The following is a 16,848-nucleotide window of genomic DNA, read 5'->3' on the forward strand; positions in this document are numbered from 1 at the left end:
AAAGTACATGTGAATCAAAGTCATGCATAATCACCTCGGACAGGTGTCCACTATATTTAAACCATATGCAAGCAAGTGCTACTGGGGATCAAAGGAGCCTTGCTCACCACATTTTTAAGTATGTATACTGCACTTCTAGAATATATCAAAATATGTGAAATATATTCGCTCATCTTCATAACTGTCAGTCAAAGACATTATCCTGTGAGCAGCCAGCAGCCTCTCATTATGCAAAATCAAACAAGGCAGTGGAATTGAGTTTGGTGTCCCAGAGTAACATAAGCAAATATAGCCTGACAACTCATATTGGAGAAGACTTAGAAGTCTGCCTATGCCTGGATATCAATACAACAAAGACAATGGTTTGGGCACCTACAGGCATGAGATACCTTGTCTGCAGAGGGAACAGAACAAACAACTCTGTAAGCCTCAAATCCACCAAATCTGAAGGAATACGGGGAAGTGCTTTGGTATGATCCTTCTACGGAAATGTCCATCTGTGTGCGAGTGTGTGTTTTTGTGTATAAATATCCTTAGATCTTCTAAACAGCTAAAGTTATGAAGTCAGTGCTTGTATACAATGATAATACAGCCGTTATCCTTACAGACCAATGTTACACATAAACGCATTCCCAACTTCCTGTTTTGATGGGTAAGAGTCTCTTTCATTTATTTATTTTTTAAGTAACATGTGGTGATTAAAGATATATATTTAATTAGCGATCAAACAAATTCTCAGGTTCTGCAGCTGTCATAGATCTCAGTTCTAATGTGGTGCACCAGTGCCCTCCTGTGGAGCTCTGCTCTGCACCTCGGCTACAGCTTGTATCTGCTCTCTTCACTGCTGCTTGTTAAAAAGAAAAAGACAAGGAAAGCTGAGCCATTAAAGTAAGAAAAGAAACGGTGTCCCGGCTTAATAAAGTGCTATAAAGTGAGGAAATGGATGTACGAAAGAGAACGGTAAACAGAATTTTAAGGGGTGAAAAATGTAAATCAGTTTGTGAATCTATTTTCTTTTCATTTTTAAAATAGATTTTGATTAGTGTAATTACTTATTTAGCTCTTTATTTTTATTTTTTTATTTTTTTTTAATTTATTTTCATTTTTATTAAATGTTTCATGTTATTTCTATATGTAATTTTTATTGATAAACAGTTCATTTTGGAAATTATTATTGTTTTTGTTAAAATATCAAATAATGAATTTTTTTTACAAATAAATTTTTAGATAATTTATTATATTTGTTTAGACATTAATAAAGTAATGTTTGTAAATGAATTGACTATTGCATAATATTATTGTCCAATAAATCATTAATTCATGAAAAGCATTATTACAATTTCCATAACCCTCTGGGTCAGGGATAGGCATTTACTTTTCCCAAGGGGCTACTTAAGTAAGATGAACTCCACTTAGTATTCATTTTATCTCTTTATGAGCTAAATGGTATGGACCTCCACAACAATACCAGTTTTCCATGTGGCCCCTTGGGAATAATTATTCCCCACATCTGCTCTAGGTCCTCAATACACAAGGACAGCTTCAGGACTGTAGACTGTAAATAAAAGATGGTGCAACCAAGCAACATTTAAAAAAAGAAGAAGACATTTTTCCTTTTTTCGCATCTCTATTTATGTGAAATAAAAAAGGAGTCAAGTAAACCGTACTGTATCACTTCAAAGTTTGCATGATGTAACATAACTCTGTTCTTTAGTTTTCCTATTGTGGTGAATGAATAGACATTTTTGACTGAAAAATAAGATTACAGTGATGGATCACTAAACCTCGTCATGACTTCTGGTCTTAACTTAATCTAAAGACTGGCATTACCTTTACTGTAGTTCTTTAAAGAAGTCAGCAAGAGGTTGGGAGATTAAAAGTTGAAGTTTTATTCTGAGCAAAACATCTTTTGATAACATTTCAAGGTTGGAGGGGAAATTAATTCTTAGTGTTCTACTGTAACAGGCTTCTATTTATGTGATTTTGTGGACCAGGACTCGTCATTCTTGTGCCTAATGGGTGCAGAATATTAGAATTTTTTTTTTAATGTGGAAAGAGAGAAACCACTAAAGGCATGTTATCCTTTTACATCACATTTGTCTTTTTCTGAGAGGACATTTTCCTACCTATTGAAAAGCATGAACAAAAAGCACTGTGAGGAATCATTTTAGAAATATAAAAGATCCTTGAGTTGAGCACATATTTTATAATTTCTACTTCATGGTCTACTTCTTTGATGTATCTGAATAGCTTGAAAGCTATTTACTATGAGCTGTAGAACACTTTCACACCCAGAAGAGATGGAAAATTCAGATGTTATGATTGGACAAGACATAATGTAGTTTGTCAAATCAATATTATGAATTACAATCAGACCATGAAACAGTCCACCTTCTAACTTCATTAGTACTTGACCACGGAAACTCATGCCACGAAGCTCCCAGCACCAGTGTTTGTGCTGACGTTAATGCCAGAGAAGATTTGGAAGTCTGCAGTCTTGAATCAGCAGAGGGTTGCTAATGTTTTCAAATTTGGATAGGGGCTTGATTTTATGCATCTTTGGTAATGGGACTGAAAATGTCTAAATTCCAATTCCACATTGTGAACCTGTCAGAAATTAAGACCATTAAGACAGAAATAGTTGTTTATGTTTTATTTGGAGAACTTTTTCTCTCAATCCATTATAAAATAGCAATTAAAAACCTTTTTGTTTGAAAATCCACCTATTTACATATAAACAAGTAGCTGTGCAAATTTTACAAGATATTGGCAAGAAAGCATTATATTTTTGTCTCCTTTTGTCACATAATTGTACAAGAAAAATAAGACATTTCTTCGTAATTCAAAATTGTCAAGTAAATCTACAAAGAGCAACTTAAGTATATACAGTAATAAAACTTGCTGATAAACATCTTGTCATAAAATGCTAAAGGTATAAAGACCAAAATTAGTATGTGCACAAAAATATAAACAATTTATAGAAGGTATGTTCATTTGATTGATTAGTTTTAGAAAACTGATCTGTCAAAGTGCAGTTGTTGCTCTGCATTTCACGTTTACCCAAAATAACCTCTATCATTCATAAATAAAAAAAGTGTGGACATTCAACTTATTGAAAAAAAATGTAATTCACTTAAATCGCTGAAATTAGTAATAATATTAGAATAGATTTTAAAATTGACTTTAAAAATCACATTACAGTAAAAATCCCTCCAACCTGGCTATGTTAAATTATTAAGAGCCATTTCATTTCCAAAATCATAACAACCTAGTCTTACTTGGTAAGTCTTTAGTTCTGTGGGTGACATTAAATAAAGGCATCATAAAAAACAAAAACAAACAAAAACCGGCTTACTTATTTGCGACAATTTTCAAGAAAAGGAGTAAAATCACCATTTTTGTTTTCAGAATTTAAATTTTTCATTTTTCTCTGCTCTTCTAAATATGTGGACTGTGAGCTCGCTTCCACTGCAGAAAATCTGCCGCTACAAGTTTACACCGATGACTGCAATCACACTGTGATGAATAACAATTTCTTTGGAGAGGATTTTTACTGTGATTCAGTTCTTGACGTAAATGTCACACTGACATCAGTGAAGAAATGTATTAACGCTACTAGCAGCTGGAGATGGGAAAGGAAATCTCAGTACTAAACAGTTGCAGTCAAAGTTTTGCAGCTCCACCAATAACAGCGTATACCCTCAGTACGTTTTGTTTATCACTTCTACATGCACAAGTGCAACAGAAGTCACATTCTGTTGTTCAGACAAACTACAGATGATGGTGGCAACTTGCTAGCAACTGCAAGATGTTCAGTGCAGCACCATATACTTCTAGGGAACCAACTTCACATTAGTTGTGAAGCAGCAACAACCTTGAGCAAACATTCACCAATCATTGGCAGAATACATCTTTTTCCCTGGCAACAAGTGGTTACCAAGGGTCACTGACCAGCCTAACTGCTGCCTGAATGGACCATAAGAAATTTATTTCACAGTAGTTGCCAGCAACCTACAGTAACTACTTGCAACTGGTTGGAAAATGCACATTTTCCCCTTCTGACTGGAGATTACCAGATGGTTGCCAACCGATCTCTAGGCCTGTATGACTGGGGTGTAGAAAATCGCAGCAGTGCTGGAGCGCTCCAGAGGTTTAAAAGGAGATGGCCCAAATTTAAGTCAGGTAAAGCTTTTGATTTTTTTTTAAGGGTGAAGTCACGATACCTTATGAGTACATCTTACCTAGTTGCTTTTAATTACTGACGAGCGACATGAAGTATTTAAATTCTCTGTAGAAAATACAAGACCCTAATTAAAAAGACTTCAAAATTTGTGCAAGAACTCTCACCATAAATCAGAAATCCTATGACAGTGAGCTCTAATACCACCTCTACACTGCACACAATACATGACACATAAAATATCATTGATTCCAATCACAGACAAAGATAAAAAAGAAATAAAACAAAACAACAGCCAACCAACACCAACAACAACAACAACAACTGTATCCCCAAAAAATCCTCTCATTCTACGAATCTGGAGAGAAGTGTTGGATATATAAAATTCCTTGATCAACACATTCTAATCCATATGGCTTAAACTGTTAAGAAGGCAACTCAGCAGATGATAAGACCGGTTAAGATTAATCTCTGTAAAACGATCCACAGGCATTGCTAAAATATAGTATAAATGTACGATAAATTAAAATCTCTGTTAACGACTTAAATAAACAAGAGTGTCTGCCAAGCACTTCAAAGAGATTTGCTGCTACAGCACAGATGCCACTGACACACGTTTTAAATCTGAAGTGTTCGGTTTGGTAAAGACATTGTTCTTTTGTGTAGCATGAGGCAGTGCATCTTCATCGAGTGTGGTTGGTTGTAACTGCTCCGTGAAGAGCAAGCAGAGCTGAGAGGCGCACTGAATTCAGGGCCAAGTTCCAATATTTGCTCCATTTCTCCACTGAAAATACAAAAGTCCTTTTCTTTAAGAGGCTTTTAAAAGCCAAGGTCTCTTCAGCATGACTCCCACAGACAGATGCCTCATAATTCAACAGTGGGTGATCAAAGGAAGTACCGGCAGGAAGGGTCGGAGCCGATGGTCCACTCTGCCTCCTTAATGCCACTGAGTGAAACTAGTCATTTTAATGCAGGTGCTATTTGAGGAAGCCTTTATAGAGCAGGTGTGAGTGACTGGTTCCTCTTTCATTCTCCAGACAGAAGAGCAGGTCCCTGAGGTTGACTCTAGTGATGCGCTGTCGCATAAACTGTCTGGAGCCTGTTCCACCTGAGCCTCCAGTCTGAGAGGGACACGACCCTGATCCCTGGAGGGTGAAACAAAGCAAGGACATTCAATTTTTCATCAACTGCTTTTGTGAATCCAGAAAACTTCAAAATATGCACATTCCTACTTTGGGTTAATCACACCTCACCTCTGCATTGGCACCCCTACCCGGTGAGTCCATTTTCCGCTTTTTCCTTGGGCCGATTGCTGCCAGCGCTGTTAGGTTGGCTTCTCTCTGCCTGATTTGAGCCAGCTCCTGCTGCTGCATCTGAAATACAAGTAGTAACACATACATTCAACATACAGGCAAACTCATCACAATGCTTCAAAAAGAAAGCAATCACCCAGGATATTATTTTAGCATATACTTACTTCTTTGGCCTTCTGTTTCAGTCGGACTTGCTCTGGGTCTTCCTGCCGTGACCGAGACTGCAATAATATCGAGGACATTTTAATATTTCAAAAAGGATATGTAGAATTTATTAAATGACTTGTTTTATTCATTCACTCTCTCAGTTTCCATGTCTGGCATTTGGTGATGGCAGGGAAAATGTATATTAATGACAATGACCCAAGAGCACTCACTTGCCTTCTCTGTATAATTATGCATACAAGATTGTTTCTGTCAGTGATACCGTGTGTCCTTGTTCGAATGCTGTTACCTTGGCAGCTTTCAAGAGGATCTCTCTCTCCTGCTCTTCCTTCCTTTGCTTCTCCATTTGATCCAGCTGCTCAAAGAATTTGAGCTGGGTTCGCACATCGCTCACCTGCTCATACTGTTCATCTTCCTGGAGTTGGCATGAAGCAAGGACAGACAGGAAAATGAAACAAGAGATCTTAAAACACAGTAGTGAGTGGGTCTCCCCTACTCTACAATTGCAATCAATTATCACCTTAAAAGTCAAGTTCTTCTGCTGTGCAGCATGTGACACCTTTTCCAGGATGTCTTGCAGGCGCTGCTGTGTGGCATGGGAAATGTAGTTGATCACATCTGTGCCCAACTCACTGACACTGAACTTCTTACCTGTCGCAACAGGAGTGAGTATGGATAAAGCTTTAGACGGTGTCAGCATACTGAGGAACATGCTGTGCATTTTCTCGACAGTGTACGTCTCTCACCAATGTCCAGAACTATCCGGGTGAGTAAAGAGGTGGAAAGGAAGGTCTCGTCCTTACAGGAACGAGTCACCATGCCAACAAGCTCGGAGTTGGTTGCTAAGATACGGGCACTCTCTTCTGACAAGTTGACTCCTGCCATTGAGGCCACATCGTTGATATCGTCATCATCCCTGGAGAAGAGACAAAAACAGTTTTCTTACTTTTTGTGTCTTACATTTATACAGAATAAATACAACATTTAAAAAAACCAACACAACACTGTGTTGGCGCTGTATGATGACAAAGAGAAGTGTTATCCTTAATATGGGTATCACAGGTGTACAGCTCTGGCTGTGATCCCAATCACCTGTTATTATAACCTTCTATTCATGAGGCAACCAATTAGAAGCACTTGTTTAACACAGTTAATGAACTAAGGAGCTGCACAAAGGATAATAAAGTAAATAATTTCAGTTCTGAATTGTGAAAAGCTACTCTAGTAGAGGCCAAGACTGAAAATATGGTGCTGGAAGTCAGTATGACAGGTAAACTTTAAGATAAAAGTAACAACAGCAATAAACTGCATCAATTTATCTTATGGTTGGCACATAAAAAGTTATGACATCAAGTAAGTTTCTATGGATACTTAATTCTCTGTGAACACATATACAGATACTGGTATTTAACAGTGAGTTGGATTTCTTTTTTTTTTGGTCTCTCGTACCTGAAAGTGCCTCCTCCTTCCTTCAGCTTGTTCTTCTGAGCTGCACCGAAGGAAGGCTGACTGAAAGCTTGTATTCCTTTGGGTGCTGGAGCCAATGTCTGCTTCACTGCTGGTACTAAAAATCATAAACAGGAGCAAAAACAAGTTTCTGTAGTGAATTTAGACTAATGAAAGGCAGCTGCACCTAAAACTATTAGAGCACGCAGTAGGATTTGAATATACACTTGACTCTTGTATTCTTGGACTTTGTGTCTTGCAATTACAAACAGTAGCCACAAGGTGGTAGCACTTCCATAGATGTGTTAAATGCATTAAAGACAGAAGCTAAACTCAAGCGGAACAGCTGCAATTTAGTGGATTTTAGTGATGCTATTGTATTAGTGGACCATGGGGATGTTTTCATGGATATCCATTTGAAACTGTATGAGGTACCAAAGTAATGAAATACAACACTGAGACTGAACATTGAAACTAATTGTACATTGATCAGTAATAAACCAGTAATAAATATCAGTTAAGCATTAAACAAATATTAATATGACCCACTTGTTTGTAGCTGTTTGATAACCTGTGGCTGGCCCACGATGATGCGACTGTGAGTTTGTCCTCTCAGTGTTACCACGGCAGACTGAGCCAGCGTCACCGGTGGCCTCACAATGGTCCCCTGTTGCTGGGGTACTATCTGTGCACATTCAGAAAAAGACTAAGAATGAGAAACCTAAAAGAAAGCACACAAATGAAAGAAGTAGAGACAGGCATATATTCAGACGCTTTCACTTGTTCATACATGTTCATCAATATATTCCGATACAGGTAATAGCAAAAAAAACATTACCAGTCCCGGTTTACTGTGAGGCGTCTGTGTAAGGCTGATAACTGTGGTTTTGGTTGTGGCAGGGCTGGTGGTTGTAGTGATGGTGGTGGAGAGAGGAGGTCGCAGCACCACAGCAGTGAGTGCTGTGGAGGCTGCTGCTGCAGGCTGAGGGCTCAGCTGAGGCAGCAGGCTTTGTTGGATGAAGGCCTCTGAATCTGGGGTCATCTGGCGCAGCGCTGGAAGACTTCTCTACAGTCAGAATGAATGAAGTGTGTATGTATTCAGTTCATAATGTGAATGAGTCAGTTAGTTGTGGTTATTGTGCTGGGGTCTTGGCCACAGTACTCGTTAAAAAGAGAGGCTTTTACCTGGATAAGTAAAGAATATAATAGAAAGAAATCTAACAGAAGCAGCTCTTAGTGATAAATGATTCAATTTCTATCATTTCTACATATCACATAGTACTCTAAAGAAACTGCAGTGCATAGAGTTTAGTTTATGATGTAAGTGGAGTTCATAAAAGTTTTTTTTTTCCTTTTCATTTCTGTTCTTTGACTAAACTATTGCAGAAGCTATATGAAACAACATGCTTTAGAGATTTTTAAATATTATGAAATAGCTTTATTGATTTGATTATGAAAGAGAAATGCAGAGAGAATAAACTTGCCCCATCCTTTCTAGATTTTTAAAGCTACCTGTCTGGCTAGTACATCACCATGTCAGCCAGCAGAGCAGATATTTCCTCTAGTTTTTCAGTAGCATTTAAGTCCATGTGTGACAAATTGCTATAGCTTTTGGCCTGGTCCTGATTAAGGCTGCAAATCCTCCGCTCACCTGCACTCTAATCTCTGTCATGGAGTGGGTACATGTGTGCGCAAGCACACCTAGCAGTAGAAGTCACCAACCACTGGTTTCTTTTTGATACAGTGAATTTTGGGATTAGCGTTAACTGCTGCCTATAAAACAGGTAAAAGATGGCTTGCAAAATTTACTTTCCAAAATGCTGTTAAAAAATTGGTCAAGGTGAAGACCAACACAACCTTCAGATAAAGTTGCATTTGTTTGGCCGGAATGCAAATTAAAGTCCCATGTGACCACAAAGGAGCTTACCTTTATATTGTGGAGCATCTACATTATCAGCTTTTGGCCCAAAATCACATAATAACAATTGACAACACTGAGTAAACTGTTAAGGGGCAAAATATTCTGCTTTGAGGCTAGAAATAAGGTTTCCATGAAATATTAATCAATTTAAGCAAAAATGCTGCAGTGATCCTAAGCATGCTGCAGAACCATTATTGAAAATCTGTGGGCAGATCCTAAACATACCCAATGGACAAGATGTTCAATGATGTGAGAAAATTCTCTAATCAAAGACAAGAGTCTTGATGGCTTTTAGGTTTGTGAGTAATACAGTGTTCAAATGTAAGTCCCAAAGTTACAGAACAATGTAATAACTTTGGTTTTGTCTGCAGGTGTGTCACTAATCTCACCTTGAGAAAAGGTACAAGGTATGGCTGCGGTGATGAGTTGAGCTCCTGGTATAACCTACTGGTAAAATTTTCTGGCTCTATCTTTGCTTCCTGTTACAAGGAAAAAAAACAAAAACATGATGGATAAGAATACGTCATACATAAGTAAACTTTGAAGGAATTTCACCAGGAGAAAGATTAAGTGTCAACCCAGAGAAGGTAAGAGGGAGAGATAAGTACCAGTAGGTTCTTGACGAGCTCCTTAACATTGGCTGTGGTCTCAGACGACTGTTTCCCGCTGGATGCCAGCTTGATCAGTGTCGACAGAAAATTTCTACATTTTTTCACATTCTCCAGCGTCTCCTGCAAGCACACAAATATTTTCTCTCAAATATTTACATAATACATGAAAAAAAACATTAAATAGGGTGGAGGGAAAGGGGTATTTTTTGCTGTTCATCAATCATGGTTAGCAATTCTCTCTTACAGCTGTGACAGGTGTCGGAGTGACAGGGGTCGCAGTAGCTCCAACGGGCCCCACCCTCTGTGCTACTGCTGTGGAGGCAGATCCGGGCTGCACCGTGGTGGCGGTTCCTAGCGGCTGTCCTGCGGTGGTAGCAACTCCTCCCAGCATGATGGTGTTCTGTATGTGTCAGTGAATATGCACTTGAAATTAGACGCAAGAAAAATGATGAGGTCAGAAACTTTAATACGAGCAGGCCTGTTGAACAATGCATTTCCTTTTTTTCACATAACACCGATGTTCTATGAATTTTACTTTTTATATACACAAACGCTTTAGAGCTTACTTTAAAAGCATGATCTGGAAAAAAAACTAACAAGGTTTAGCAAAAACATATTTAAAGAATTTCCATGGCAATAAGGACATAAAAGATGAATAGAAGCAGCAATGTTTTTAAAAGTGAGCAAACAAGCCAGCCAGAGAGGAACTGAAAACAACTGTGTTGACCTTGTTGCAAAATCCCATCCTTTCATGCCACAGTTAGACAGTTTGGCAGAAAAATTGACCATATAATCTGTGAAACAGATTCTGTGCTTGTTTTTTTTAAAAACCATCTCACAGTAGGAAATCAGTCCTAACGAGTTCATGGAGGATACATTCACCTTTTACTTGAGCAACAGTAATAAGAGTCCTACTTTAATATTCTCATATACCAAGAACCTTCTGCACAGCTGTTCTCAGCAGGTGTACAGTAACAGGCACACATTCCCTGACAAATAGAAAAATTATGAAGTGTAATTCATTTCAAATAACAACAACACTCTGCAGACACTTCAGACACACCGCTGGCAATTCTAACTAAAGCAAATGTCATGTAAGTAGCAGCATAAGTTAGACTAATTTGGGTCAACTGTGTGAGATTAATGGAAACAGGATGTGACCGAGATCAAAGTGTGGACCACTTGTCCAGATGTGGAAGATGAGAGAGTAGTGGTTTTAATCCAGGTCACAAGGGGGTATGAGAAACAATGACAATGAGATTTGTTTGTTTTTTCCTAAAACAAAAAAACCTTTAAATTATTCTTAATGTTAAAGATGATTGAAAAGATGCCTGGGTATGGCTATATGTAGGAACTGTTAAAAACAAATTGGGAAGGATTCAAAAACTACACAGGAGTTTACGACCAAAATTACATGAAACCATTCAAGGTTCAGAGAATTTGGAGAAATCTCTGCACACAAGGAATGAGGCCAAAATCCAGCACTGAATAGATGTTATGTTTGGGCTGTTAGGCAGACCTACATTAAAAACAGAGATGATTCTGTAGTGAAAAATCACATGAGCATGAGATTGGAAAAGCTTTAAAAACTACTGTCAGTGAAAACAGTTCATAAGTGCATCTACAGGGGCAATTTAAGACAACTTTTTAAGATACTCTTTCCCTTGGTTTTAGTCTATTGTAGGGTCTCAGATCTATACATTTTTCTAAAAAAAACCTTTTTGAAATTTGATCATTTGATTTACAGGTTATTGTATTCCTATTTTAATAATGTTTTACACAGCTTCGCTCTGGACAAGAGTATGCAATGCCTGGGTTCAAACCAGGCCAGGATGTTTGACTTAACCCATTAGGGATAGTGTGAAAAAACAGAGCTTCCCAAGGAAAACCGCAAGAGCACAGGGGGAAAATGCAAACTGAGTCTATGGGTTACACTTGGTGTTATGGAAATGAATCATTTGATTTAAATATAGTGAGAGTTTACCTGCAGAACAGGAGGCCGCTGTAGTGCGGTGGTAGCTGTCACAGTGGTCTGAACTGTGGAACACTGTTTAATAATGGTGGTGGGAGTAACAGGACGAGCCAGCAGTGGTGCACCTGGTGCCTGCAGGACATATAAAAGAAGATGTTACGCTTTTGGCAGACAGTGGAGCAGCAGGGGTTTTTCGACACATGCTATATTGCTTAATAAAAAATAAAGAAATAAATAACAAAAATCAGAAAATATTCAAAAAGTTACATATTAGCAGTAGTATATAGTATATGTTTTTAAGTTGGATGCAACAGTTAAATCAGAAATACTTGTTTTGTAAATGTTTACCAAGCAGGGGCACAGTATTTGTGTTGAAGCAGAAACCAAAACTCAATTATAAACAGAAAGTAAAATAGTGATTAAGTTTATCCTTACTTTGAAGTTACAAGAGAGGTGTAATGTGAAAGAAGTTCAGCACAGCTTTCTTTGCATTAGCTGGCATGTCAAAAACTAAAACCCCTGCTAGAAGTGAATGGGTATCACTTCAGTGGTTATCTACTTCCAGTGTTAACGCAGGCTTTCTGCCTCAGGCTCTGTGGACGCTCACAAAAAAAGGGGGCATTTTACGCATCACGAGTGCCGCCTACTTCGATCAGATGACGATAAAACGGTGATAAAATCTATAAAGAACATAAAAATTTAACATGCAATATAAAAGAAAGGAAAATGCAACCCCATTACAAGTAAGATAGGAAATTAATGCAGCAGAAGATTATTAATCTTGGGATTTAGCGCACTGAGGTGTAAAATAAACATTTCTATTTGAGTTAATCATTTTAATGCCGAGTGCACTCTCAGTCCTGCTTAGTTCTAAAATGACGGCCGCATGTTAGCGCTCTGAAACTTTCAACTGGACACATTTAAACATTAAATGGTACTGTCCCAAAACCTAACAAGGGGACTGAAAATCACTTTAGTGGAAATTCAGTGAAAATGTGACAAATTACAGGTGTCTTTAAATTAAAAACCCTGAGCACAACCTGCTTCCAACCAGGTTATGTGTTTAGCATAAGTTATCACTGTGAAAACCAGACAAAAAGGAACTTATTTATGTATATGTAGCCTTAAAAAGGATATGTTAATGTTACTGGTATAGACAGCATTGAATATGTCTATGAGTCACTGTAGACGGGATGTGGATGACCAGAGAAGAAAAAAAAAATCAATAAAAGACAACTAATTTGAATTAATATAACTGATGTTGCAAATATAAACAAGAGTTTACTGGTTTTGCCAGACTGAACTTTATTTCAGTAAAAATTCACTTGTACTCTTTTACTGTTAACGACTAATAAATCAAATGTGAATTAGGAGGAATTACCTTTTTTGGGTTCTGTGAAAAAGTCTGAGAACCAACTGTTACAGAAGTTTTACAGAACTGTACAGGTAACTGAGTCATATTTTCTGCGTTTGACTGTATCTAGCAGATCTGTACCTGTAGGGATGTGATCTGGACAGGTGGAGTGCTTGTGGGAGCTGGAGGTCGTGGAGTCATGGCGCTTTGTGACTGCGACTGAGCTTGCATCTGAGCCAAAGCCTGCTGGGGAATCATCAGCAGTTGCCCACTCTCACTGCGAACCAAGACCATTCCTGTACGTGCCAAATATCCAAGGAGTTAAAATATTAAAAGGTCATTATCTTCCTGTCCCAATGAGTCACCAAAAAAAGGATGTATGCATGCATGTATGCATCAATAGTGAGCCCTATTTAGTCCTAAGCCACTCAGCAACTTGTCAAACCAAAATGAGCCACAAGCATGTTAGCAGAGTCTGACTGATATATGTGACAATATTAAAACATTTATTTTTTTAGGAGCATAATGCAGGAGAGAGAGACTTGGGGCAATAAAGGAATAGTTTATACAGAAGAACAGCCCCATTTCAGTCTTTACAAAACTCTCTGCAAAAGAGCAGAGCAATCAGTGATGCAGGGAGAGCAGCGTCTTCAAAGTGAATAGAACTAATAGTAAAGTTAATAAACAATTACCCCACCATTTTCCTGTCTCAACATAACTCTTAAATGCTTAAATATGTATGCCAGTATACCCATATTTATTATTATTGGAATTTTATATTTATAAAAAATTGATATTACCAGAAAAAAACATTATCAGTCAGGGTCTATATGGCAGCATAAATAAAAAAGTTCAAGTCACAATCCACCATGCAAAAAGCTAAAAATATTCTTGTTTCTGCTCAAAATAACATGTCTTCTTGCCACCGATTTATTTTTATTGTATGGCAGTGTAATACTATGCCTTATGTCAACAGCGTCTGTCAAAGAGGTGACAACATGACTCTACTACATAATAATAACACAGACATTCTAAGACTGGCCAAATAAATGGCCAGAGGTGTTTCATCAAGGCTACAAAGTGGGAATACCTTTTTCTGGAATCAGAATCAGAAGACTTTATTTATCCCCAAGGGGCAATTAATTCTGCATGGAAGAAATCTGCCATTAATACAGTGGCCTACAACAAAGAACTATATCCTACAGAGAGGCCACAAAGGGGATTTTCCATTCTAAGTTGCAAATAGATGTATTTGTCAAAAATGATGTTGTTTGTTTTAGGTTCATTTCCTAATATAATAATTCTTTATTTTATGCGATACTGAGCATAAAATAGAATCACTGCACTTTTACAAAACCCTGAAATAACAGTTCACAACTGAGACAAAAATGCTAACCTGAAGACTTTGCATACTCAGCACATGCATCCCAGAAAGTTGATTCAGTTCATTTGAACGTGGCATTATCAGCCGGAGAAATGTTTCATTATGCATTCAAGTAACTTTATCAGTCAGTCACTTGGATAAGTGATGAAATATTTCTCCCACTGAAAACAGTGCATCCAGATAGATGGAATCAACTTTACGGGACTTCCTTACATGCATTATTGAGCATGCATCAATACATTTTAACACATGCATCCAAACACACGTAATGCTTGAGACATATCCTGTATATTTTATCCAGCTGGTGCTATTATAATAGGATGTAATCGTCTCAGACAAGACAAACTAAAAAGAATCAATAGACTCGAATGGACAGCTACATTGATAAACTATATGAAGAACGTGTTGGCTGAGTTCCACTGAGTCCTGCTTTTAATCTGCTACAGAACCCTGGCCACCTCTAAAGTTGCTACTAAGCTACTACAATGTGTTTCAAATCATCTATTGCGTGCAAAGGCATCTCGGGAAACCGTTAAAGTTAATAATAATAATAATAATAATAATAATAATAATAATAATAATAATAATAATAATAATCTTCCACATGCTCTCAGACTTTACAACTCAATTACCTGGAGGCAGCTGAATGTTTTGGATATTTGGGGCGTTTTGTTGAGGCTGAGCGAGTCGAGGAGCTAACACCTGTGGAACAATAGTTCGTATTCCACCGGGAGGAGTTGCAGCAACTGTTGAAGGTACTGAAGTCCTCAAGCCCTGCAAAACAGTCGGACTCCTCACTGTCGCTGTCGTCCCTGTAGCAACAACTGAAGCCACGACGTGGGCACCAGTAGGCAATATAACTTTTGGGCAGTCAGTTTTGCTAGCAGGAGAGCCAGTTGTGCTGGTAACACTGACAGGCGGTGACGTTAAAACTGTGGTTGGACTGCCTGTACTTGGTGAAGGGTTCATGGAGGTTTGCATAGGTGGCCTCACCAGCGTGACTGTGGGAACAGTTTTCACAGAAGGCTGGGACGAGATAACAGACGAAGTCACAACATTTTGCGCGTTCAAAGTAGCTCGGATAATAGTACTAGGTGCTCCAGGCAGACCTGCTGCGCTTGGTTTGCTCACAGAAACAGGTCCGTTGTTGAGGAGTGTGACAGCACCGGGCTGCGAGTTGTTGCTGTCAGCGGGTCCGCCTGCGGTTATTTGACAGTTCATCACCACGGCATTTCCATTCAGAGTTTGCGCATCGGTCGCTCCAGGTCTGCCAGCGCCAGCTGTTGCATCTAGTGTAACCATAACAACTCCGCTGGCTGCATCCGACTTGGACTGACTCTGAGTGGCTGTCACACTCGGTCCTGCCGTCGATGTGATCCCTGCTGCCCCATCCATGCTTGAACCCAGGGACCCCGTACTGTTACTGACACCTCCTTGCGCTCCTGTCCCTGCAGCAGCGGAAACACATGAAAACAAGGGGAGTGTCGAGCAACTCTCCGATTCGCTTTAGTTTCGGGACACAGCTTATTTGGCTTCACTTGTCTATAACCAGCTGAGTAACGTGACCAAAATTAGCTAATGTTAGCTAACCGGAGTGCGCAGCTATCTTACCTGCTTTAGCAAGCTCTTGTTGTGAAAGTCCCATTTTGCTACCCTGAACATTTAAACTACTACCTACAGCTGAGTTTCCGCCATGATTTTCTGCAGACGGGGCCCTAGCGGTTGTGTTATCGCGCCTTGTTTCTGTTAGTTCAGACTCCAGGGATCCAACTAGGTCACTAACTACTTTTTCGTCCACCTCTGTGCTCAAGAAAACATCACCCAGCAAATCGGAGCCCGCCGCCATCTTTTCCCAGCTACGCTCGTTCGTGAGACGCATGCGCCGATTGGATGCATCCTCCGTGACGCGACCTTAACTCGCCTCATGATTGGCTGTTGGATAAAAATAAAACCTGGAACAAACGTTTGCGAGCTGCAGTGTAAAGTGCCACCGCAGTCGGACTATTTCGCTGGAAATAAGCGACACCGCTCACAGAGCTTTTCCTTGTGGAGCATTAGCACATCGAGGAAACTGTCAGATACTTCTCATGCACTATCACACGATTTCAAAGATGTTTGTATTACACTATTTTACTCTCTGAACAATCCAAAATGGCTGCGTTGATGCTATTTTTCCAGGACACCCGCAGTAACCGCCTAGTGCTCACAGACAGTAGTGATGTGAAACTACCTGGATAGTAAACTTTTGAGAGTGCAGATCAGCACTTAGGCAGCCAGTTTGCACGGTTGTTTGTGCATCACAGGACTCAGCCTTTTAACGCCATGACTGTGATTTTTGTTGCAACTTATAAAAATGATCTAAAAATGTTTTTATGAAAAAATATGTACCATAAGCACAATCATAATTAATGATCGAATTCGTAACAAATCATAGATTACGAAAAATTTCAAACGAATGGGTCACAAGTGAGTTAAATCAAGCCGTGGTGATTGGCATTCATT

At 38.8% G+C, this 16,848-nt stretch overlaps 1 protein-coding gene across 2 annotated transcripts; it reads right to left on the minus strand.

Moving 5' to 3' along the window:
• Positions 1–2,638: 2,638 nt before the first annotated feature.
• LOC146494515 (transcription initiation factor TFIID subunit 4-like) lies at positions 2,639–16,742 on the minus strand. Of its 2 annotated transcripts, none has more exons than XM_085147299.1 (16): positions 16,577–16,742; positions 14,979–15,794; positions 13,104–13,258; positions 11,621–11,740; positions 9,881–10,036; positions 9,634–9,756; positions 9,415–9,504; positions 7,943–8,170; positions 7,654–7,789; positions 7,108–7,222; positions 6,405–6,574; positions 6,179–6,309; positions 5,948–6,073; positions 5,658–5,714; positions 5,434–5,553; positions 2,639–5,325 (listed from the first exon to the last, which is right to left on the minus strand). In XM_085147299.1, exons 2-16 carry the CDS (start codon positions 15,739–15,741, stop codon positions 5,158–5,160), a joined length of 2,658 nt encoding a protein of 885 aa, XP_085003425.1. In that variant the 5' UTR covers positions 15,742–15,794; positions 16,577–16,742; the 3' UTR covers positions 2,639–5,157. The 2 variants fall into 2 exon arrangements, with proteins under 2 accessions (XP_085003425.1, XP_085003424.1); XM_085147298.1 differs by lacking the exon at positions 16,577–16,742 and adding an exon at positions 15,958–16,508.
• Between the last annotated feature and the right edge of the window lie 106 nt (positions 16,743–16,848).

Source organism: Neolamprologus multifasciatus, chromosome 20, assembly GCF_963576455.1.
Source record: "Neolamprologus multifasciatus chromosome 20, fNeoMul1.2, whole genome shotgun sequence".
Taxonomy (NCBI): domain Eukaryota; kingdom Metazoa; phylum Chordata; class Actinopteri; order Cichliformes; family Cichlidae; genus Neolamprologus; species Neolamprologus multifasciatus.